Source organism: Mesoplodon mirus (assembly GCF_964341445.2).
Source record: "Mesoplodon mirus genome assembly, chromosome: 5".
Classification (NCBI taxonomy): Eukaryota; Metazoa; Chordata; class Mammalia; order Artiodactyla; family Ziphiidae; genus Mesoplodon; species Mesoplodon mirus.
Genome location: NC_138980.1, coordinates 185,391,925 through 185,417,845, shown reverse-complemented (window position 1 = coordinate 185,417,845; position 25,921 = coordinate 185,391,925). Strand labels below are relative to the sequence as shown.

Below are 25,921 nucleotides of genomic sequence, written 5' to 3'. Positions count from 1 at the left end.
GCCCTGCGTCCTGGCTGAGGCTGAAGCCCAAGATGTGATGACCAGGCCTGACTCCCAGGTCCCCACAAGCTCCTGGGGGCCTGGGGCCAGGGGAGGCGGTGCGTCCTGTGTCTGACCTGGGGACATCTGGGGAGCTACCCGCCGGGTGGACTTTCTCAAGAAGAGGTCCTGAGGCTGAGGGGTCTGGGTCTGCTGCCCGTCTGCTCTGGGCACCACAGCCTGCCCTGGTGCACACCCTGCCCACTGGGCTCCCTGGCCAGGCCAGAAGGGTGCCCACCCACCTGCTCCATTTTGGAGAATGAGGTCCAGCAGTTCCTGAAGTGGCCGCCTTCATATCCAACGTTCTCTATAGCCACAGGATGTTTCTGGAAGCTCCCTTTGATTGGTATCAGGGTTGGTTACATGACGAGGGCCCTTCACAGCACTAGCCAGAGCAGTGATTCTCAAACTTTGGGATTAGAGACTAATTTTCAAGTTAAAAATATTCCCAAACAGAGCAAAATAAGCAAACCAAGCAACAATAACAAGAAAATCCTAGGTTTTATTTCCACTCTTCAGTCTCTTGAAGATAAACTGTCATCAATTCCTATAAGATTTAGAGCTGACACAGACATGAAGAGTGACTGTGGTCTAACATCTGTGATTTTAACATGAAACAACCAAGAATTAGAGCCGTTAGGGGCTTGTCCAGGGTCCCCGTTGGGGTGGGACTGGACGCCCAGTCTCTTGGTCCATGTTTGCAGGCTTCCCCGGGGAAGCCAGGACCCAGCAGAGCTGCCGCCAGTGAGCACCTTGGTACAGGCACTGGGAGTGGGGGATGAGGGCAGACGTGGTTCTGGAAGCACCGACCTTGGGTGTGTGGTCAGTGCCACGCCTGGGGCTCATCCTCTGTCCAAGCTGGGCTGCAGGGCTGTCTAGTTCAGTGGGGACGGGACAACGTGCCCGCAGGAGCCATGAGTTCAGGCCTGTCCGGCCGGAAGACATTCTGATCACTTGAGCCTGGCTGGAGTTCGGGTGTCCTGTGCTGCACGGGACATTTCCTGATTGAGTTCTTTTGGGGAGTGTAGGGTGAGCAACACTGAGCAATTCCCCCATCCCCAAGTTTCCCTCCTGCTGTCCATTTCAGTCACACCCACCCCCAGGCTCCGCTGCTACGTCCTCCACCTGAGTGTCCATCACCCATGTTGTGGGCGTCTCACAGCGCTTGCCCACCCAACAGCTGAGGTCGTCGGGGTTGTTTCCAGGATGTGCTGACTATGACTAAAGCTGTGATAAACATTCACACACAGGTTTTTCTCTGAACATAGGTTTTCCTTTTGTTTGGATGATACCTACATATGTGTGTGTTTAACTTTGTAAGAAATTGCCACTCTGCTTTCCAAGGTAGCTGTGCTGATGCGTTCCCATCAGCAGGGAACGGGAGTTCCAGCTGCTGCAAGTCCGTGGTTTGCACGGTATTACAAAGCAGTTTTAATAGTTGGACTCTCACTATGGTTTTAGTTTGCATTTCCCTCATGACTAATGATGCTGAGCATCTTTTCATGTGTCTATTTGCCATCCATAGATCCTCCTCGTAAACTGTCTGTTCGAGTCTTTGTCCACTAAAAAAAAAAGAAAGAAAGAAAGAAAAAAAAATCAGGTTGTTTGCTTTCTTATTGTTGAGTTTAGAGCTCATATAAATGTTCTGGACAAGTGTCCTCGTATGTAGGTTCTGTTGTATGTAGGTTCTGTAGTATTTGCTCCCAACCTGGCTTGTCTTTTCATTCCCTTGACAAGGCCTTGCAGAGAGTGAAAGTATTTAACTTTGACAAAGTCCAATCTATCCATTTTTTTAAATAGGTGATGATTTTGGTGTCACATGCAGTAACTCTTTACCTACTCTTAAGGTTACAAAGATTTTTCTTTTATGTTTGAGTCCAGTGTTTTATACTCTTACATTCAGTTTTAAGTTTTACACTGAAGTCTGTGATCCATTTTTAGTTAACTTGGTGTAAGGTGGGAGGCATAGGTCCAGATTTATTTTTTTTGCATATGAATTCCAGTTCTTTAAGAACCATTTATTTGAAAGTTGATCCTTTCTCTGCTGAATTGCCTTTACACCTTCGTAAAAAATCAGTTGGCCACATTTCTGTGTCTGTTTCTGGACTCTCTGTCCTGGTGCATAGATTGTGTGTCTGACCTTTCACAAATAAGTTGCTCACTGTCTTAGTTAATATAGCTTTATAATAAGTCCTGAAATCAGACAGTGTGAATTGGCCCCTGTTTTTTGTTGTCCTTTTTCAGAATTGTTTTGGCTATTCTGGTTTCTCTGTCTTTCCACATAAATTTTATTTCATTTTTTTGAGAGTTCAAGTATTATTTCTTTTATTTTTTTATTTTTCATTTTTTAATTAATTTTTATTGGAGTAGAGTTGCTTTACAATGTTGTGCTAGTTTCTGCTGTACAGCAAAGTGAATGAGTCATATGTGTACAAATATCCACTCTTTTTTGGATTTCCTTCCCATTTAGGCCACCACAGATCATTGAGTAGAGTTCCCTGTGCTAGACAGTAGGTTCTCATTAGTTATCTGTTTTATACATATTAGTGTATATATGTCAATCCTAATCTCCCAATTCTCCACATAAATTTTACTTATTTTATTTTATTACTATTTTAATTAATTTATTTATTTTTGGCTACATTGGGTCTTTGTTGCTGCACGCAGGCTTTCTCTAGTTGTGGCGAGCAGGGGCTACTCTTTGTTGTGGTGCGCGGGCTTCTCATTGCGATGGCTTCTCTTGTTGTGGAGCACAGGCTCTAGGTGCACGGGCTTCAGTAGTTGTGGCACGCAGGCTCAGTCGTTGTGGCTCACGGGCTCTAGAGCACAGGCTCAGTAGTTGTGGCGCACGGGCTTAGTTGCTCCGCACGGCATGTGGGATCTTCCCGGACCAGGGCTCGAACCCATGTCCCCTGCATTGGCAGGTGGATTCTTAACCACAGTGCCACCAGGGAAGCCCTATTTTATTTTTTTAAATATTTATTTACTTTATTTTTTTGGCTGTTCTGGGTCTTAGTTGTGGCACTCGGGATCTTCGTTGCCACGTGCGGATCTTCATTGTGGCATGTGAACTCTTAGTTGCAGCATGTGGGATCTAGTTCCCTGACCAGGGATCAAACCTGGGGCCCCTGCATTGGGAGCGTGGAGTCTTAGTCACTGGACCACCAGGGAAGCCCCTCCACATAAATTTTAGAATTAGCTTGTTGACAGCTGTAGAAATTCTGGCTGGAATTTTGACTGGGATTGTGTTATAGCAGCAGATCGGTTGAGGGAGAATTGACAGCCTGACAGCACTATTCTCCCAATTCATGAACAGTGTCTCCCACTAATTTAGGTCTTTTATTACTTTCATCAGTGTTTTTGTACCTTTCAGCCTAAAGAGCCTGTGTATATTGTTAGATTTATACCTTAGTATTTTCTATTAATATTTGTATCGCTATTGTACGTGGAGCTGTTGTTTAATTTCTATTTTCATTACTAGTATGCAGAAATACAATTTATTTTTCTAGGCTGACTTTTTGTCCGTGACCCTTCTGAATTCATCAGTGATTCTTGGAGCTTTTTTGTAGACTCTGTGGGAATGTTTGCATAGGTCATCACGTTTTCTGAGAATAGAGACAGCCATTATCTACTTTTCAAGCTCCATGCTTTAGTTTCCCTGCCTTATTGAACTGCTAGGCCTTCCAGTGCAACACAGAGTGGAAAAGGTGAGAGAGAACACCGCTGCCTTTCCCGAACCTCAGGGAGAAAACTTCAGTCTTTTGCTTGCTTTGCTTTTCATAGATGCCTTATATCCGATTCAGGAATTTCCCTCTATTCATTGTTTTCTCAGAGTTCTTATTATGAATGGATTCGTTTTGTCAGATGCTTTTTCTGCGTCTATTGAGATAATCATGATTTGTCTTCCTGAGTCTGTTCATATTGTGAATTACATTATGCTGACCCAACCTTGCATGCCCAGGATAGACCTTATTTATATATTGCTGGATTAGATTTGGTAACACTTGCGGGGGTTTTGTGTTTATGTTCATGAGAAACGTTTTTGTTTTTTTCTTGTCTGGTTGTGGTGTCATGCTAGTGGACGCTTCATAAAACTATTTGAGCGTGTTCCCCTCTCTTTTCTTTTCCGAAGGAGATTGTGTAGAATTGGTATTATTTCCTCCTGAAATGCTTATTGGAATTCCAGAGAAAACAACTGGTCTGGGCATTTTCTTCAGAAGTTTAATTAAACTATGAATTCAGTTTTGTTCATTGATAAAGGACTATTCAGGTTATCTATTCTAATGTGAACTTTAGTAGTTTGTATCTTTCAAAGAGTTGGTCTATTTCATTTATGTTATTGATTTTATGGGTACAAAATTGTCCGTGGTTTTCCCAAGTTGCCCTTTTCTTTGCTTTTTTTTTTTTTTTTTTTTTTTTTTTTTGCGGTACGCGGGCCTCTCACTGTTGTGGCCTCTCCCATTGCGGAGCACAGGCTCCGGACGCGCAGGCTCAGCGGCCGTGGCTCACGGGCCCAGCCGCTCCGCGGCATGTGGGATCTTCCCGGACCGGGGCACGAACCCGTGTCCCCTTCGTCGGCAGGCGGACTCTCAACAACTGCGCCACCAGGGAGGCCCTTTTTTGCTTTTTTTAAACCTCTTTCTTCTTTTATTATTTCGATGTGATTTCAGACTTATGAAACAGTTGACAGAGCGGTACAAAGAATTTTTCGGATTCCCAGACGTTTCCGTGTTAGCACTTGCCCTCTCTCCATACTCATTTTCTCTTCTGACCCAATTTAGGGTGCGTGGCAGGCGTGATGCCCTTTACTCCTAGAGGCCTCGGTGCATTTGCTAAACCAGGATGCCCCCCACGGCCTGGGCACAGATGCCGGACCAAGGGCTCTGAGGCCGTGTTGTGACTGTATCCGTAGCCGACTCAGCTCCCACACGGTCCCAGTGCCCCATTTGTGCCAACAGGAAACCCGTCACGTGTTTAGCTGTCCTGCCTCTCTCACCACCTTTAATCTAGAACGTTCCTTGGCCTGCCCTGGGGCTCTGGGACACTGACTTCCCAAAGAGCACTGGCCTGTCGTCTTGCAGAGAACCCCTCAGTTTGGGTGTGACTGGTCTTCCGAGAGTGTGACGTCCCGGGGGTCCTTTCCTATCTTTGTTGATTTCACTTACTATCCTTTTGTGAGAATATGACACACAAACTTGGTTCCAAAAGTCATAAGGAGAAGGAAAAGTCAGAGGAGGGCCCCCGCCGTGCCCCCCGCCTCAGGATGGTGAGCTCTTTCCTCTTCTCTCCAGCTCACATGTACCCAGCAGGGGCCGTTAGCACGCAGGCAGCCCCTCAGGGCCCCGCCGGGCCCACCACCAGCCGGCCTACTCATCCTACCAGCCCACTCCCACACAGGGCTATCGGGTAGGCCGGGAGGCCGCCCCCTCCCCCTACAAGGCCTCTGGGGCACCTGGGCCCAGTCTTCTCCCACTGCCCCCTCCCCTCCACAGAATGTGGCTTCCCAGACCCCGCAGTGCCTCCCAGCCGTCTCCCAGCCTCTGCAGTCCAGCACCATGGGCTCCATGTTGCCTTCTTAATGTCTGTGGGTTCTGTGACTATGTCTCCTTTCTCATTTCATTGGTAATTTGCATCTTCTCTTATTTTTTCTTAGTCAGTTGGGCTAGAGGTGTATTCATTTTATTGATTTTTTTCAAAGACACAGCTGTTGGTTTCATTGATTGTTGCTGTGGACCAAATACTTGTATCCCCCCCAAATTAATATATAATCCAAATTCATACTAGATTGGAGACCTGACCCCCAGTCCAATGGTGTTTGGTGGTGGGGTCTTTGGGAGGTGATTTGGTCATGAGGGTGGAGCCCTCATGAATGGGATCTGTGTTCTTATAAAAGGGGCCCCCGAGAGGCCCCCGCCCCTCTACCACGTGGGACGCGGCTCTCTGTGAGCCAGGAAGGGGCCCCCAGATTGCTGTCCTGGGCTGAGGTGTTCTATGAACATCAGTCACATCAAGTTGGTTGATAATGTTGATGGCTTTTATATCCTTGTTGAGTTTCTGTCTAGTCTTAACCTGAAAGACATCTTCTAGTATAATTGTGGTATTTTGTATTTCTCCTTTAAGTTCTACCAGTTGTTGCTCTGTGTGTTTTGGAGTTCTGTTGTATGTTGCAAACGCACTTAGGGTTATTATGTGTTCTTCATGAATTGACCTTTCTGTCATTATCATTATATAAAATGCCTCTTTATTCCCGGTAATTGTCCTCGCTCTGAAGTCTGCTTTGTCTAACGCTAACATTGCCACTCCAGCTTTCTTTTAGTTAATGTTTCCTTGGCATGTCTTGCTTCATCTTTTTACATTTAGTCCATTTGTATTATTATATTTAATGTATATCTTTCTTTTGTTGGCAGTACATATTTGGACCTTTTTTGTTTTTTGTTTTTCTAAGTCCAGTCTGACAGTATTTATTTTTAATTGGTGTGTGAGGTCATTTATATTAGGGTAATCATTGGTATTATTGGATTTCAGTCTACCATTTCATAATTTTTCTATTTTTTGTTTCCATCTTTTCTGCCTTCTTTTTGATTTTACTAATATTTATTAGTATTCCATTTCAGTATCTCTGTTGACTTTTGATGCTTAATTTTGATGTGCTTGGGAGTGGGTTTATTAGATTGTCCTGTTTAGCATTCGCTCAGCTTTCTGAATCTATAAATTTATGTCTTTCACCAAATTTGGAAAGTTTTCAGCCATACTCTTCAAATATTTTTATTTCCCCAACGTCTTTCTCTTTTATTTCAGAAACTCCACTGGCCCAGGTGTTAGGCCTTTTCACACTGTCCCACAGGTCCTTGAGGCCCTCTTCACTTTTTTCCAATATTTTCTCTCTCAGGCTGGATACTTCCTATTATCTGTCTTTACTGACCCTTTTCTCTGTCATCTCCATTCTGCCATTAAGCCCATCCAGTGAAAATTTTACTTCATATATTTTATTTCTCAGTTCTAAAATTCTCATTTGGTTCTTTTTTTTTTATAGTGTCTGTTTCTCTTCTGAGACTTTTCATCTTTTTTGTTGTTTTCATTTCAAAGTGCTACCTTTATCTCATGGAGGAGGGTCGTATTAGCTGGTTTGCATCCCTTACCTGATCACTCCGCTGTATGTGTCAGGTCAGAGGTGGCATCTGTTTCTTGCCTTCCCCTTGAGCGTGACTCTAACATTCTGGTTCTGAGCATATGCAGTAATTGGGGTTGGGCGCTCAGCAGAGGAAGGGCCTCCAGTGCTCCCGTCTCGGTTCTCAGAGCCTGTGAATTTGCTACTTTATATGGATAAGGGACTAAAAGTGCAGACGTCCGGGCTCCCCCTGCAGGACATGCGGCACCGAGACCGCACGGGCTTGTGGTGACGGGCCTCCTGTTGGCCGTCCTGAGCCCACTCCTCAAATCCAGCACACACAGGGATCCTGGACCCTCCGGGAAAGAGTCTGATGGAGCAAAACACAGGATCCAGGAGGAAAGTCAGCTTGGAGGAGACAGACGTGCAAAGTGGAGATGACCAGACAGGCAGACCACACGGCCCTCGAGCCCCTCGGACACAGGGGACACAGGTAGCTGTAAGAGCGACCATTCAGAGATCTGAAAAGAACTCAAAAATTAAAAGCATGAGAGCAACACCTAGAAATCCGTAGAAGGGTCTGGAGTTAGAGTCCTCCCACGCGTAAGTGAAGAATAAGCGGAGAATAACAGAGGGAAGTCAGGGAAACTGCCAGGCCTCATGGGACCTGCATAATTGGAGCTCCAGAAAGACCACAGGGGAGGAAATCATCAAGGAAGCAACCCAGGTTTCCCAGAGCCCAGGACTGAGCTTCCAGCCTGAAAGGCCCCGCTGGGTGACCAGCACAGAGGATGAGAAGGACCAGGCGTTCGCCTCTGTGAAGTTCTGCACCCAGGACAGGGGAGTCCAGGCTTGGAGACAAGAAGGTGGAGCCTGGAAGGCCACAAGGAGGTGCCTCAGGGGAGGGGCTTCCAGCCGGGGATCCACATGTACCTGCCTGTCCTTGGAGTGGTGGCGGGGAGTGAGGACAGCCCCGGCAACCTGGCCCTCCCCAGTTCCACTTCCTCCGCATGGACCAGGCTGTGACCAAGTGGCAGGTGGGGACCTGGAGCCTAAGGCCCCTCCAGAAGGGGTGGAGGGAGAAGGCGGTGGACCAGACACTGTGGGGGGAGGCTTGTCCCCCAGGGAGATAAGGCCCAGGCCTGCGGTCACTGAGGACAGTGCATTCCCTGCCCCCCCCGCCCCCCCCAACCGCCAGAAGAGTCTGCAAACACAGACGCCGGGTGGATTCCAGCAGAACCATGACGCAGCTCAATCCCCCGGCAGAGCGGAAGCGAGGGCTGCAGTGGCGGCGGGGACACGCGGACGCCTGAAACCTGGGGAAACCCGGGGGCAGCAGCTCTGTGAGCCGTCAGCTGGCAGCTCACGCCACCCCGGCTCCAGGCGGCCGCTGTAGCAGGAAGCCCGGCCGGGGCTCCGGGGCTTTGTGGTTCTCACATCCTGCACGTTTGACTCCAACCCTCGTCCCGCTAGAGTCCAGACGTTGAAGCTGCGCAGCTTTCTGGTGTCCTTGCAGCTGGGACCGCTCCTCGTACTTTCATGGTCAGCTTTCCTTTCTTGTGAAGTGGTTCTCTTGCAGTGTTTGTGGGGGATCCTATAGTTGGCGAGTCTAGCCCATTTCTTCTTCTTGTAATTACTCTTGTTTGGGGGCTAATTTCTGCCCTCGTATTTTGTATTTTCTACTGACTGCACTTTCCTTGGTTTCTCTCTCTAGCTCCCCATTCTGACTGAGCTTTCTCATGCTAGTTTAAGTCACACACTCTGCTTTTGTTCTCGGGGGATCACCTTCAGAGCAGGTCTTTCCAAGCAGGTTTCTCTTTGACCCCCTAGATTTAGCAAGGCTGGTGTCTCCCCAACAGTCCCGCATCCGTCCAGGCCCCCAGACCCCGCACGGACTGTGACTTTGCCCAGAAGTGGAATCCTGGACAGCACAGGTCTGGTCTGTGTTCCTGGCTTCTTAAGGCACCCCTGAGGTTCAGGATGTGGGTCACCCTCCTCGCAGCCCCCAGATGCGCTTCTTGTTTTGAGGGCCTCCCCTCGGTGCTTTCACTGAGGGTCTTGATGTGAAATCTTCCTGCATCTCACCCCGTGCCTTCATGCTTGGATAACAGTTTGGTGGGATATAGAATTTTAGGTTCAAAGTTTTCCCTTCAACCTTCAAACATACTGTCCCATTGTTTGCAGCACGGGTGCCTCAGATGGGGTCCGAGGCTGGTTCTCCGCAGTGGCTCCGCTCTGGCTCCCTCCTGAGCTTTTGTGAGCCTGATATTCCTGAGTTTCACTGTAATGCGTCTTTCGTCCTGTTTTGCCTGTTGGTGCTCCAGGTTCTTTCCACCTGAGGTCTTTCTTCTTTAATCCGGATTGTTTTTTTCCATCATTGCATCCAACACTGTCCCTCTCCGGTACTGGTTCTGCCTCTGGAGCCACCTTTACCCAGCTCTTCCTGGGCAGTATCTCCCATCTACTGCTCTCGCTTCTGTGTTCTGTGTGGTTTCCCTTCTCTCCTGTCTTCAGGACTGATCTTCCGGGTTTGTACCCTTCACAGCACCCCCCCCCAAATGTTTTCTTTCTTCCTTACATTCTCACACCTAATAAATAGTTCCCCTTGATTTGCTTGTACTATTTCTTCTTATTATTGCATTTTGCTAATCTATTTTCTTATGTCCTTAAACATATTGATTTAAATTCATGCTTGTCTCATCCTTGGTCTCCTTTCTGTGCCGCCCCACCTGCCGGGCATCTCCCAGGCTGTCTCCTGGTCCCTGTGTGTTCTGTCCCTGAGCAGCTGTGTGCTGGGGGCAGGAGGGAGGGTCAGAGGGCAGGGGTTGGGGGAGGGGCTGGGCCGGTGGTTTTGCCTCCTTGGTGAGGGCTCCCCTTTAGAAAGGGCCACCTCGGAAGGAGCCCTGGCCTGGGGTTTGCATGAGGCTGTGGGGGGGGGGCAGGGAGGGGTGAGTGCCCGATGCGCCCTTGCCTCCGTCATCCCACCAGGCAGACTGTCCCCAGGCGGCTGGGGGAGGGGCCGCGGCAGACCATAGAGAGGCTGTCTTCTACCTGTTCTCTGCTCCCCCGAAGCCCCCGCCCCAGGCTGCAGACCGCAGCTCCTCCTCATCGTGACCCAGACAGCCCTGCGCGTCCTGGGGTCCCCGTGGCCTTTCTGGGGCTCGCTCCCGTTTGGATGACGTGGGCTGACTTTGGGGAGGGGATAGAGCCTGTGCTGGCTCGCGCTGTGCCCACACGGAAGCCTCGCAGCCGTGCCTCACCTGGACGCCAAAAGGAGTTAAAAGGAGCCGGAGGGGAGGCTCAGGCTCACTGGATTGTGTTTGGTCTCTGAGTTCGAGGCTGGAGCAGGACCCTAAGGTTAAAACAGTAAAACTCCTCAGGGGAGGGGGTGGCCAACGGGCAGATGTGCTGACTTGCCGAGGTGAAGGGGTTTCACCCATTCCTGCCGCCAGCCTCGGGCCTGTGAAGGTGACTCACGCAGCCTGGACCTGGTGGCACCCACGGACCCCGCGGAAATGGCGTGAGAGCAGCCTTGCGCGTCTGGGAGCCCCGCAGACACTCAGCAGGCCATTGACCCGTGCCAACCCGTGCTGGCGTGGTTTCTGGAAAAGCCAGCACAATTGCCGGGAACTTCTCAGGAACCACAGGGGACCCACTGGGAGCAAGAGCGGAGACTTTCTCACCTTCAGGCCGTCGCTCTTCTAAAGAAAGACCTAGAAAAGCCTTCGCCGGTTGGGAGGAGTCACCGGGGGGCCCGAGGGTGTCGGCTCCCGGCAGATCGTGGACAGGGGCTCCCTGCTGCAGTTTCTGCCCCTTGGTGCCGGGCGCGCAGGTGAGGGCCCACGCGTCCTCCAGAAACGCAGGTGTGAAACCCCAGAGCACGTGTGGCCGAATCACGGAGTCGCCCAGCGCAGAAGGTGGGGCACAGTAGGAGTCGGCCGGAAGGGCAGAGCAGAGCCGGCAGGGGAGGGAGGGCCAGGTGGCCCAGCAGCAAGGGTCTCGGGGTGGCTGTAAGGGATGGCGGGCCGCACAACCCCCTGGGTCCCCGGCTGTTGAAGAATGGCACTGGTGAGGCTGACGGGCGTATGTCTGGGGATCCGGGGTGGGCAGCCCCAGGATGCCCAGCTCGACCGCTCTGGGGAGAATTCCTTGATGTCCTCACACCTGCACCCACACTTTTCTGGGGCCTCCGCTGAGCAGGCTGCGGCCGGGCTGCTCCGTCTCCCACTTTGGTCTTGGTGCTCAGAGAAATCACACTTTCTCACCTTCTGTTGTGACCGCTGACCCTGTTGTTCCCAAACTTCTTTGACGGGGCTTTTCTTTCAGGGGTTCGACAGACATAAATAAAAGTGTAAGAGGTTTCATGGGAGCTGGCCCGCAGGTGGACGCAGCCGGGAAGGACAGCCTGCTCCCCACTCCCCGGCGGCTGCCAGCCCACACCCTGCCTCATTCCCGCTGGCCCACAGTCCCCGCCAGCCTGGCCATACACCAAGCAGCCCGAGGGCAGTGCCACGCCCAGGCTGTGTCCCACCGTGGCCCGCAAGGTTGTGCTTTCTGTCCACTCAGTGGTCTCCCTGTAGGTCAGAAGCCCCCAGCTCCTGGCTCCACCCCTGAAGGCAGTTCAGCTGCCTGAGGCCTGGCTGGGCATGGCCTCTCCGTGGCTTTTAGACCCCCGGAACTCTCCACTGTGAAACCCCTGACTGTCCACCACAGCCCCCCAGCCGTCCACCAGGAGCCCCTGACTGTCCAGGGTCACTGTGCAGGGCTCACTGGTCAGCGATCGCTGTGGTCACTCAGGCCCTGCTCTGCCCCTTGGCTTGTCCAAGGTCACACAGCTGAAAAGGCAGCACTTGGTTGAGGTGCTTTTGGAATAGCTGCGTCCCCCCAGGGAAGGAAGAGAGATGTCTGCAGTGGCCATGTTCTGTGTCCGGGTCTGGGCTCCACTCCCACCAGCCACAGGGAGGCTGGGAGGGCCCAGGGCCAAGCTCACTGTCCAGGCACCTCCACCGTCCAGGTGTCTGTGCCACAGCCAAGTCACTCACCTGGAGAGAAAGACCTGGAGGGCCCTGGGCAGTAGATGGCCAGAGCAGGGGCCGTGCTAGCACGAGGGTCTGGCTCCCAGGGCCTGGGGGTCCGCACCTGCCTCCACCCTTGCCGTCCTGCCCCTGTCAGCCAACTGCATCTTTCGAGAACTGCTTTCAAGTGCCGTAGCCGCTCCGTGGCAGGAGCCCAAGGCCAAGTTTACTGTTTGTGGGATCTATAAACAGCCAGCGATCCGCTCCCAGCAGGAGCGCCTCGCACGCACTCAGGCCCCACTGCGAGGCCTGGCGAGTGATCTGGCTCCAGCAGGGCCGAGCGGCTGCCCGGTGCCCCTCACTCGCTCGCGTGACTGGCGGCCCTGGCCTTGCGGTGTTGCTCTGTAACCGTGGCAACGGCTCTCAGGGGAGGGCACAGCTCCCAACTTCCCTTCATTCCAGGGAGGGGCGGTGAGAGGGGCCGTTGGAATTGTTCCTTTTTCCCTCTTCTTTTTCCTCTGCCGTGACCTTGACGAGCAATCTTTGAAGTACATGCTGGCTATTTTTTCTGCCTGGGCTGGAAGAGATCAGGATATTTCAGGGTTGGCAAAAGGAAGTTCCGCTTTCTCACCCGTTTGCCCTGATGCCTGAAGAGGGGCTGGGGCAGCGGCGCGGGGGGCCGAGCGAGTTGCAGGCCCTGCAGTGGCAGGTGCAGGTCCTGTGACTGCGGGTGATTGAATGTGGATGTGGTTGTTTCTCCCCTTAAAAAAGTGCAGCCTTCCGCTTGGGGCCAAATTCTTTTTTCCACTTGGAAAAGTGATCTCATTTTCCATGTACCATGTTTAAAAAAACACAAAAGTCTTGTAGGATTAAAAAGAGAGAAAACAAACAAATGTTTGCGACGCATATTTGAAAGACGGTCCCACATGTGCAAAAGTATTTGGCGTGATGGTTCTGGACCAGAACGTCAATCTGATATTGAATCCATATGACTCGGCAAACAGCATTTTATGGTCTTTTTTCTTTTTAAAATTTCTGCCTTAGGAGTTAAAATTAAGGTTGTTTTTGGTCGTGACTAATCTCGTAAAATCTTTTTTGAGACGGCATTTTATATACTCAAACCCTGAACATTTCTTTGGTCTTTGGACTATTATTAGTAGGATGCCATGAGTCTGTGCAGCCTCTGAAATGGGAAATGCGCGAGGGCTGGTGGCACAGCCAGCACGCACCTCGCCCCCTCCCGCTGCCGGGGGGCGGGGGGCGAACGCGCCGACTCTGCAGCTTGCCCGGGGGAGGGCGCAAGGCCCTCGCGGCCACCACTGCCCAGCCCCATGAGGTGTCTGGGCTCAGTCACCTGGGCCGCATGGCCACTGGTGACGTCACCTCTCCCTGGTCAGCGCTGAGCTGAGGCTGTAAGAAGGGTGGATGCCGTGTCCTGACGGTCCCGAGGTGGACCCAGCGCCACCCACCCTCTTCTGCCCAGACCCCCGGCGGAGGGGCACTGCAGAGCCCTGAGGGAGGGTGTTGGACCGACAGCCTGCAGGGCCCCCTCCTGGGGCGCTGCGCCGGCTCCTGATAAGACGCGAGGCCTGCGGAGGCCAGAGCTGGCTTCCCTTGTCTGAGGGTCACAGTCACGGCCGCAGTGGGCGGCACCAGCCCCCGGGGTCTCGGCTATCCGACCCCGCTGGGCATGGGCACGGGGCAGGGAGGGAGGCAGCTGCCCATTCAGATCAAATCCCAGCAGCACAGGAACCCCAGGTTTCCCAGGTGAGGCGCTTGAAGCCAGCGCAGGAGGGCCAGTGAGAACACAGGCACCATCCTCATTCTGGAAAGACTCCCAGCTCTGAGCGGGCGGCAGGTCCGCCCCATCACATGCCTCCTTCCTCCCAGGAAGTGTTGCAGGGAGAGAAGGCTGTGGACTTTCCTCCTTGCTTTAGACACCTTCCTTCCCGAAAGTGCGCTCACGTCTTGCTGGAGCCCCTGTTCACAGCAGCATCGTCCTCGGGAGCCAGGAGCTGAAAGCAGCCCAGATGCCCATCAAGCGATGATGGATAAGCAAAGGTGGTCTGTACATGCAATGGAATATTAGTCAGCCTTAAAGAGGAAGGAAATTCTGACACGTTCTTCAGCACGGATGCACCTGAGGGTGTGGTGCTACATAAACAAGCCCGTCACAGAAGGACCACTCCCGCGTGAGTCCACTTAGGAGGTCCCTGGAGGAGGGAGTAGATGGCGGGGCCGGCCTGGGGTGGGGGGCAGAGTGTCAGTTTGGGAAGATGTGAAAGTTCTGGAGATGGTGGTGACGGCCATACAACAACGTGAATGTGCCACAGAAGTGGCTAAAATGGTGTTTTCTGTTACATAGATTTTACCGCAATATAAGAAAACTTGGCATTACAAAGTGCAGTGTCTCGGTTGGGTCAGTGTCTGAGGGGCACAGGAATCTGAGCCTCAGTGGCCCAGCCTCATCTTAGATTCTGAGACTGACAGCGCTTCAGAAAATCCTCCAGACCGGTGGAAGTGGACGCGCAGGTTTTCTGTTTTTAGGTAAAGCATCTCTGAAGTGGCGCAGAAACTGTGAGAAGTGCTGTCCAGACTTGCCTTCTCCGGGCTGGCACCCAGTTTGGGTGGGAAGGACTCACAGACGAGGCTCTTCACACCCTGCCTTCGGGGTCGGCTTCGTGTCCTAGTGATTGAGCCAAACACTGGGAGGGGAAGAGCCAGTCAACATACAGGAAAACTGGGCCTTTTGTTAGCCATAGAACATCCCGAACATTTCATAGGTCCCCCCCACCAAGAAACACTGGGTGTCGGCATATTCACAGACTCGTGACTAACCCACTGGGATGAGATCCAGGCAAACACTGGACTTTCCATCTGCGGCTCAAAGACGTGAGGACAGTGGGACCAGACACTTCTCCCAGGAGCCGCACAGGAATTACAGTGACAAATGACGCAATCTGTCTGGTTCTGTTCCAGTGGACATGGGTGTCACCCAGGGTCGATTTTCAGTTCACTGGGGTTTGGGTGGGTGAGTGATAACGGGCTTTGCGATGAGATGTGGTCACCAGTGCCACACTGTTTAGGGCAGAGGTGCAGCTGGGAGCTATGTGAGGCTTGGCTTTGTTTCTTGCTCAGAAAACTCAGCACAAAGTCTAAATCCTATTGCAAAGTCACCACCCTGGTGTTTGAACCTCTGTGTCAGAAAGTTGTCCAGAATTTTGAAATAAAGTGAAAAGTTGGGTGGCACCTCCTTGTCAAGCCATGTGGGCACAGGGCTGCTCAGGGCTCATCCGGGGGGGGTTTCATTTTGCATCTAACGCAGCACTCTTATCCCAGCTGCCTGTGAGCACCTAGTGTCTCAGACACGCCTTAGGCTGGTTTAATATCTCAGTGCTTCCCTCTTGAATAATATCTTTGTCGAGTGTTTATTGTATGTTTTCCTGAGTGCTGCAACGTTCCTTCTCTGAGTTATACTTTAATGGCTAAGTTGTGGCTTTGTCTTGTTTGAGGCTGCAAGGCTGCGTCCCTTTCCAGGGGGTTTCCTCGTGAATTGTGTGTGGTGTGATGTCACTTTGGGCAGAACACACGACCTCCGTTTAAGCCGGACGCCAGTCAGCAGCTCAGTGTCCCCCCTGCACCTGACACCCAACGACAGAGAAACACACACATCTGAAACAAAAGTGCCATCCTAATGTGAAACGAAGAAGGCAGAAAATCTGCAACAAAATTAACTGAAAGAATGTAGGGAGAAAACAAGAAAGACAAGGCAGAAGCCTGAGCACACAGCAGCCTCCGAAGCTGCGGGTTGGCTGGGGCAGGGCTGGACGGTGGAGTCTCCAGCCTTCCGGCTGCAGGAGCTGAGGGGACACTGACCAGGGTGGGTGCTGCTCAGACTGTTGCCTCTCTGGTATCTGGTCCACTTGTTTTATTTTTTTTATTTTTTTATTTTTTTTTGTGGTATGCGGGCCTCTCACTGTTGTGGCCTCTCCCGTTGTGGAGCACAGGCTCCGGACGCGTAGGCTCAGCGGCCACGGCTCACGCGCCTAGCCGCTCCGCGGCATGTGGGATCCTCCCGGACCGGGGCACGAACCCGTGTCCCCTGCATTGGCAGGCGGACTCTCAACCACTGCGCCACCAGGGAAGCCCGGTCCACTTGTTTTAAAAGCAAATTTTAGGTAAACCTCTAAGGGACAGAAAATACCATTCCAGAGTCATTCCAGAGCACAGAAAAGGAGGGAAGGGGCAGCTAATTCTGTGCGGTCAGGAACCCTGTACAGAACCAGGCAGAGACGGCGCTTGGGAGAAATTCAGCCCGTTTTACTTGTGAGACTAGATGAAACCATCCTGAACGCAGCACGGCACACCAAGTCCATCATCACCTTGAAGGAATGAGGCGTGGTGGCTGAGTGCAGATCTGGAATGGGTGATGCTCCGCGACAAGAAATATTGGTCAACTGTAGATGATCATTCAGCCTATTAAACAGGCAGACAAAAGCTCAGGGGAGCACCATTCATTCATTGAAAAGCCTGTCTTTGTCTAGTAGTTTGGATGACACCACATTTCCACCCGTACTTGCACCTGCTCTGGGCTTCCTATCCCAGGCTGTGGACGCACTTGTCTATTCACGCGCCAGCACCCAACTCCTTTAGTTGTGGAGGCCTGATGGTATGTGTTGACAATAAATAACAGTCTTCCCTCACTTTCTTTTTCAGTGTTTTTGTAACAGTTAGTGAATGTTTACTTTCCATATTTAGTATCAACTTGCTGGCTCCATCAAAATTTGATATCCACTCCACTATATATAAAATAGATAAACCATAAGGGCCTACTGCATAGCACAGGGAACTATACTCAGTATCTTGTAATAACCTGTAATGGGAAAGAATCCGAAACAGAGTATATAAACATATACGTAGTAATTCAAATATATGTATATATCTGTACACCTGTACTCACACAGTCTTGTGAATCAGCTGTAGTTCAATCAGACACTGTGATATAGACAACACCGCACTCTGTTGATAAAGTCACTGAGGAAGACTGGGCATCGTTATGATGGCGAGTCATCCAGTCCAAGAACAACGGATAGCTTTCCATTCGTTCACATATAATTTTGTGTCTGTTGAGATGTTTGGACGTTTTCTTTGCATCGATTTTGCACATCTCTTGTTGAGTTTACAAGTCCTGGGTCTTCTCTGTAAATGGGGTTTTAACCACCATGATGTCCTCTAATATGGTCGTTTTTCTCATATGTAAAGGTTACTGAATATATATATTTAATTTTATATCCTTGCTGCTTACTGAATTCTTTCATCTGAGTTATTTTATCATTGATTCTCTAGGGTTTTCTGAGTAAACCATGGTATCATCGGCAAATAGCTATCATTTTACTTTCTCAATTCTTATTCCTCCCATTGATTTCTCTCTTCTAGTTGCAACAGTTAACACCCCCAGATACTACAAGACAGGAGTCAGCAAACTTTTTCTTTAAATGGCCAGATGGTGGAATGTTTCAGGCTTTGTGGGCCATATCAGCGGACCCCAGCTTTTTTTGGCACCAGTGACCAGTTTCATGAAAGACAGTTTTTCCACGGATGGGGTTGGGGGCATGGTTCAGGCGGTAATGCTAGGCAGCGATGGGCATCGGCAGATGAAGCTTCCCTCACTTGCCCACTGCGCTCACCTGCTGCTGTGCCTGCCGCCTGGGCACTGGGGACCCCTGGGCCACATTGTCTCTGCCATAACTACTCAGCCTTGCTGTTGTGGTGCACAAGTGGCAGAGACAACACGCAAATGAGCAGGCGTGGCCGTGTCATTTATAAAGCCAGTGGCAGGCTACATGTCGGGGGGTGTAGTTTACACACCCCAGTATGCGGTGTCATAGGCATCATTGCCTTGCTTCCTAATCATACTGGAAACACCTAGAATTTTCCCCCATTAAGTTGCTACCTTAAGAATAACATGGACAGACACACACACACACATACAACATTCACACACACACGTTACCATGTTAAGATGTATCCACGATTCCTATTTTCTTGTGTGTTTTTATCAGGAACGAGTGTCGAATTTTGTTGAAGGCTTTTTGCCATCTATAAAGATAATCATAGGGGCTTCCCTGGTGGTCCAGTGGTTAAGAATCCGCCTGCCAATGCAGGGGACACGGGTTCAAGCCCTGGTCCAGGAAGATCCCACATGCCACGGAACAGCTAAGCCCATGCGCCACAACTACTGAGCCTGCGCTCTAGAGCCCGCAAGCCACAACTACTGAGCCCGTGTGCTGCAACTACTGAAACCCGCACGCCTAGAGCCCGTGCTCTGCAACAAGAGAAACCACCGCAATGAGAAGCCCGCGCACAGCAATGAAAAGTTGTCCCCGCTCACCACACTAGAGTAAGCCCACGCAGCAAAAAAGACCCAACACAGCCAAAAAAAAAAAAAAAAAGATAATCATAGATTTTTCTCCTTAGATCTATAAATGTGGTGTATTATATTAATGAATTTCTTAATATTTCCTGATATCCAACTTTGCATTCCTGGAATAAATTCACTTGGTCATGATGTATTCTTTTCTTAATGTGAAATTGAAGTCAGTTTGCTAATAGTTTATTCAGCATATTTGCACCAATAGTCAAAGTAAGCAATTTTATTTTTATTGTATTTTCCTTATCAGAATCAAGTGTCAGTGTCATACTTCTTAAAAAGAATGAGAAACCTTCCTTCACTTTCTATTTCTGAGACAGTTTATGGGGCATTGGTGTTATCTGGCTTTTAAAGATTTGGTAGAATTCCTTTTTAAAACCATCTGGGCTTGGTGCGTTATCCTGGGTTAGTTCCTTGATAACTTTATTTCTTCTACAGAAATTGCTCTTCTAAGGTTTGTGTCTCTAATGGGTCAATTCTGGTAAATTAATTCCTTGAGTATCATTTTTATTATTTCCTCACTATCTTTTTAATGTCTGTAGGATCTGTAATGATGTATTCTTTAAAATTCCTGGTGTCCGTAATTTGTATTTTTCTTGATCAATCTTGCTAAGAGTTTATCAATTTTATTAATCTTTTTAAAGAAGCAATTTTTCACTTTGTTGACAATCTTTATCATTTAACTGTTTAAACAATTTTCATTGTTTTTTCTCTTATTTAAAATTTTTCTTTCCCTCTCCTTACATTGTATTTAATTGTCTCTGCTTTCTCTAGTTTCTTGAGGAGGGATTACACACTTTGTTCCTTTGAAACAGTCATCATAAGCTTACTGGGACTTTATGTTGCCTTTTCTGCTTATATGTAACTTGAAGTTCATCACCCCTCTGTGTTCTCATTATGATGGGGGTGAAGATTTGTGTAGTTTTGCCTATTCTTGTTGTTCTCCATCATTTTTTAGAAGTGTGGGGATTGGAATTTAGGTGGCTGCCTAGAAATCTTCGGTATCAGTCATTTAAAAGCTCTTGGATATTGATATGTATAAACCCTAATAGAAAAATCAGCACACGACATGCACAGGCAGTTTACCAAAGAAGAAATACAAGTTACCAATGAATGTATGAAATTTTTTCAATCTCATTAATAATCAAGGAGGGCCTCCCTGGTGGCGCATTGGTTGAGAGTCCGCCTGCCGATGCAGGGGATACGGGTTCGTGCCCCGGTCTGGGAGGATCCCATATGCCGCGGAGCGGCTGGGCCCGTGAGCCATGGCCGCTGGGCCTGCGCGTCCGGAGCCTGTGCTCCGCAGCGGGAGAGGCCGCAACAGTGAGAGGCCCGCATACCGCAAAAAGAAAAAAAAAAAAAAAATCAAGGAAATGAAAATTATAATGATGGTAAGATAATGTATCACTTATAAAATTGGCAAAGATTAGAAAAAAAAGAAAAAGGTATCCAGCATGGTCAAGAATTAAGGGAAGTGGGTATTATAATACACTGCTGATAGCTACAAACTTCATAGAAGTTAAAGTCTCCATATGTCTGGGGACTTCCCTGGCGGTCCAGTGGTTAGGACTCCTCGCTTCCACTGCAGGGGGCACAGGTTCGATCCCTGGTCAGGGAACTAAGATCCTGCATGCCGCGTGGCCAAAAATTAAAAAAAAAAAAAAGAGTCTCTAAATGTCTGTATGTTAAAGATTCAAATTGAAATATTTTGAACACCACTATCCAGTTGCCTGAAGCTCCCTTACCTCCAGCTCCTGTGTTGCCCCAGTAGAATCAGACTGTTCCTACCTCACGGAGGTGATGCAGAACTGAATGAGCTATTCCACATACGGCGCCTGACACTCACCAGGACCTACACAGAGTGTGCTGCCATTTTCTTTATCAAAGTGATGATGATGATGCCAGATGATAGATAGATATAGATAGGAAGGTAGAATGTGCGTTGATCACGCGCTCTAGTGACCGTGGTCCCTCGTGCATCCTCATTAGTGATGGAGGGCCTGCTTTTCGAACAAAGAGAGACTTTAAGTCGAGCCCAGCACAGCACATGCCTCAATAATTACAGATATAACTGAAATTTAATAATCATAAAAATATTGTGAATAACATACATGAGTAAATTTAAAATCAAGATGCAGTGAGTGCATTACTAAAAAAAATATTTTTAAATGCCATAATTGATATAAGAAAAAAAAATCCTGAATACACTAACAACCATTAAATAAACTGACATGGTACTAAAATCCACCCCCTTTCACTCACCATCTCTCCCAAAATGCGCCCAAACTGGAGGATCTTAGAGGTGAGGTGAACCAGACTTTCAAGGAATACATCATTCTCATCATAAATAAGTGGGTCCAGAGAATGAAAAAAGAGGGAAGATTAGGTATACTTGACACCAAAATAAAGAGAGAAGCTTATAGGCTGGATTTCCTTAAATATAAAGGAATATTTCGTAAGTGAAATGAATCAATTCCAAGAGCATATTAAAAATTATGATCAGGGCTTCCCTGGTGGCGCAGTGGTTGCTAGTCCGCCTGCCGATGCGGGGGACATGGGTTCGTGCCCCGGTCCGGGAGGATCCCACATGCCGCGGAGCGGCTGGGCCCGTGAGCCACGGCCGCTGAGCCTGCGCGTCCGGAGCCTGTGCTCCGCAACGGGAGAGGCCACAACAGTGAGAGGCCCGCGTACCGCAAAAAAAAAAAAAAAAAAAAAATTATGATCAGATAAGGTTCACCCCACGTAGGCATGGATGATTTCACCACCAGAAAATCTGCCACGTAACTCACCACGTTAATAGGTTAAAGAAAATCCATGTGATGATTTCAGTAGATATAGAAATAGCACTTGATGGAGCTCAACAGTTTTTCATGATAAAAATTCTTAGAAAAATCAGAACACGGTATAGAGGAGGGTGCATGAATGGGGAAATCCACAAGGTGGCATAAAGGTTCCTGTTCTGTTTCAGGTACTGGTGTGTCATCTCATAGTGATGGTGTATATTTTATAAAACATAAATTTGATAATCATTAGAAAAAGAAGAACCCTAGTCTTGAGCCTTATAAACTGTGACCCAGTTCCCGTGTCACCTGCTAGCTTGGGACCTTTTGCAAAATGGTCATAAATAAATTAAAAGCGGACCTTTCTGGAGGTTATGAATACAGACCACAAAACGGGGGAGAAATGTTGAAAAGCCGAACAGAATCAATGCTTGACTTTTTCATTTTGAATGATTTCACAAATGTATCTTGGAGCCAACTCGATTTTTTGTTTTTTCTAGTCCCTCCACGGCTTTGCTCTGGTGGTAAGCGCAGAAGGGATGATATTCTACGCATCAGCAACGATTGTGGACTATCTGGGCTTCCACCAGGTAAACACAGCTGCTCTATCTGCTGCTGTTCGGTTCTGTTACCTTGAAAGCACGCGTTGTCTTCAAGATTTAAAATGTCTCTAAAATCAATCTTCTTCTTTTTTTCTTTCTAAATCATGGAGCTTTTGTCAGATGAGGTTTTGCACACCTAGCTTTGTCTGGGGCCCAGGGTCACAGCAAGAGGCGTGACAGTGTCCTGGGCGTCCCCCATCTAAAGGGCAGCGACTTGTGCTGACTGAGGCCTGGCCTCCCGGGCTCCTCGCTGTGAGAGGCTGGTCAGGGCCAGGGCAGTGGACCTGTCCTCGTCTGTGCATTGGTGTCTCAAAGCCCAGACACGAGGTACAGTCAGGATGTAGTGTGTTCTGGAAACGCCCTTGTTGGTGTACAGATAATTCATCTGGAACGTTGCCCCAGGCCAGCCTAGCTTGGATGATTCCAGACATTGGGGCAGAGCTGGATGGAGTCCCATCCAACACTGGGTCCTGGAAGGGTGGCTCAGTGAAAAGGCCCAGGAAAGGAAGAAGGACCTGGCTTGGCCTCCGGGAAGGAAAAGGAGTCTCTCGTGAGAATCCCAACCCAAAGTCACCAGCCTGAGGGTGCAGCCTCCCGGCTCTGGAACTTCGACGGCTGAGGTCTGAGGACAAGCCGGGCACAACAGTGGCCGCAGCCGCTCTGCCAGGGGCCACCCCCCAGACGCAGCCCTCTGCAGGGAGCTCACGGTGCAGAGTTGTCAACTCGAGGAAGCCGCAGACCAGCAGCCCTGGCACCCTCCCTGAGGAATTCAAGACAAAAACGGGTGGATTTGAGAGAGAACAAAACAGAACCTGGAAGAACAGAGAAGAGTGTGTCTGTCCTCAGGGCCGCATCCGGAGGCGGAGCCTGTGCAGCGATTCGCACGGCTTAATATACAGAATCTACAAACTTACACTAATGTAAGTTGAGTGTAAAGAATCATCGCCTAGTGACACAGGGCGAGCGAGAAAGGGGTGCAGACACAGTGGGCGCAGGGGGAGCAGCGCCCGCAGGGCTGAGCCCCGCGCCCAGGAGGAGCACATTTCGGAGACCACGCCCCCGCCCCACCCCCTGTTGGCAGGGGCGAGGCGGCGGCCCCTGGGGGGTGGAGAGTCCCCCGAGGCGCCCACCCGCTGGGACGCTGGCGAGACTGGAGCAGGGGTGCTCGCCTGGAGGTCGTGGACAGCCCCGCGGGGCCGGGGTACCTCTGCCGGCAGAGGGGAAATATCTGCAGAGCCGGCATCAGAGCCAAGCGAGGAAGCGGGGAGAGGCGAGACTGGCGTTAACAACGAAAACCTCCCTGGATGGGCCGAGCACCAAGGGGGTGCCCGAAGCTGAGGGCAGCGGAAGCCAAGATCGGAGAGCCCGGTCCCCGATAGGCTGAAAACTGAGGTCCGCCTGAGCCCCTGAGGCCGATGGGGCCCGTGATCTAATTTCCATGAAAATCCTCATTTGAATCGTTTTCGATTCCTCCCACGCTCGTTTCCAGGTTGACTTTCCCGCCACCCGGACCCGCACAGAGTGACCGCGCCAGGCCCTGTCCTGGCCCCGGGACCGTCTGGGCGGCCTCGCGGGCAGCGATCGCGCGGTCACCGCCGGTCACCGCCTGTGGCCCAGCAGCAGGGCGGAGGCGCGGCCCCCGCGGGGGGGCTCGGGGGCGTAGCCTCGGGGAACCGGCTCCGCCCCTTCGAGTCGGGGTCGCCCGACTTCCTCCTCCGCGTGGTGGGGCTGCGAGGCCGGGGCCGGGACCCCCAGGGGGCTGGGGGCGCTCCTGACGCGGGAGTTGGGCCACCTGGTCCGCCTCTGCAGTCGCTGTGCGGAGGCCGCGCTCGCACGAGGTCGGGGGCCGTGGCCGGGGTGCAGGCTCGGGCTCAGGGTCCCCTGGAGCAGCGCCCCCTCCAGGGAGGCTGGTGACTCCGCGAGGCCGTGGGCACGAGGGATTCCAGCCCCAAATAGCGAAGTCTTCCACGTGCTCCCCTGGAGGTCCTGTGCAGGATCTGGATCTAGAAAAACGTGGTTTGGTCTGCCTTTTGCGTGCTCAGAATTTCTTTTCGTTCCAATCACTGTCGCCCGAGTTGCTCTGTGAATTCTCCAGACACCCAGAGCCACCTGCCTTTGCCTGTAATTCGAAGGTCTTACCACCCGGTAGGACTTTCGTGGGAAAAGCCCTACAGAGGAGACCTGATTCCAGGTCTGAACTTGCTAATTGGCTCTTTTGTTTTCTTGGAACTTGGTTATTTCCGCTGAAGCGTTAGAAGTGAAAACAAAAAAAAGTTTTGCCTTTTATTGTAAAGAAATTGTTTCAAAATGCCATTAAATCAGGCCGTGCCTCTAGTTTATGCAAAATATTTCATGAACAAGTTAGAATAGCTTTGCGCTATTGTAAGTTTCTTGTGCAAAACGCCTTACAAAAAGTCAGGAACCAGGTATTTCCTGTCACAACCTGAGTGCAGCGTTTCAGTATCTTGCACTTCAGCACTCTTTGAGATGAATGGATAGGCTTTAGATGTATATTTTAGTTGCTGTTGCCGTTTGCTGCTTCAAGATGTTGTCTGTTCTCTCGGAGGTCTGCGGTAGGGGCAGCTTGTCCCCATGTGAACCAGGGCAGATGTGAGGGCCTGTGGAAGGAATCCACGGGCATAGAGAGTGAATATGCGCCCTCTCTGCACAGACAGTAGAGATGGTTACTGCTGGAACGAGCCGTTTGTGAAAACGGTTCTATCAATACTTTTATCCTCAACTCCGCAAAGGGTGGTTTAGAGGCAGGATGAGGACCGCCTGAGCCAACCGAAGCAGGGCCTGTTTTGTGCGGTTTGTATCCTTGTTACCTGCCCTCTCCCCTCCTTCTCACGTTTCCCACCATTTATTTTTCTTGACCTCATTTGTAGGAATCAGACCCTAGGGGATTAGGGAAGACCAAGGACAGCCACGCTAATTGCTGCCTTCCTGGTTTCCTCACCCCAGATAACTGGTCTTCAAGTTCACCTTGGTCAGCCACGTCTCCGCCAAGTCAACCTGCCTCCTGTGCCCGTTAAGCCACAGACCCACACCTTGCGTCCCATTCGTGAATCATCTGAGGTGTGTGGAGATGGCAAATGGGGCGGCAGGGAGGCCCTGGGGTTCTGCGAAGCTTGGGGTCACCTGCTAAAACTCACCAGAGAATAACGTGGATCACAGGGCCTGTATATCAGCTTATGGTGAGAAGTATCCAACGCTCAGAGGTCAGCACAATTTTTTTCCTTTAATCAAAACCATGGAGGGGAAAATGCCATCCATCAAAGCAGGATGGAAAAACACCAAATTCCTAGTAATGAGTCAAGCAAATGATATGCAGTATCTCCGCACAGAAAATATAAAACATTATTTAAAGAAATTAAAGAAGATCCAGATAAATGGAAGGATATGCCATATCATGGACTGGAGGACTCGCTATTATTATCATAAAGACATCAGATCAAGTTATAGAATAACATTAATTAATAACACTGCCGTAAAAACTGAGCAGCTTCTCTGGGAGGAAACTGACAAGCTAATTGGGAATGCAGAGGGCTGAGCAATCCCATGGGCAGGGCGGTGGGGGGTGTGATTTTCCCTGGAACGTACAATCCCGGAGACAAGACTGCCCGTCGAGCTCAGTGGCTGGAACATGTGGGGTTGGTGGAAGATGGACAGGTGGACCCATAGGACAGAGCAGGGGTTCAGAGCAGCTGCGGGTTTACAGTGAAGCTGGTGCTGCTGAGAGGTAGGCGGGTGCTGGTCTCGTCAGTAAATGGTGCTTCGTGAACTGGATCCACATGAAAAAAGTGAGTCTTGACTCCTACCTCACACCATGCACAGTCAATGTTGGGTGGGTGGTGGAAGCTTCTAGAAGACAACAGGGCAGAGTTAGGAGGTATATGAGGACAGAGTACATAGACAGGACAAAAACTCTAAAACCCTGTCCATGA

General features: G+C 50.2%; 1 protein-coding gene across 3 annotated transcripts in view; it reads left to right on the top strand.

Annotated features, from left to right (window-relative positions):
* The window catches only part of AHRR (aryl hydrocarbon receptor repressor), a 72,886-nt gene that overhangs the window by 34,386 nt on the left and 12,579 nt on the right, over positions 1–25,921 (top strand). For all 3 annotated transcript variants that reach the window (XM_082622408.1, XM_082622409.1, XM_082622410.1), the window contains one exon: positions 21,873–21,962. In XM_082622408.1, coding sequence (XP_082478534.1) covers positions 21,873–21,962 — 90 coding nt within the window. The remainder of the gene's footprint in view (positions 1–21,872; positions 21,963–25,921) is intronic.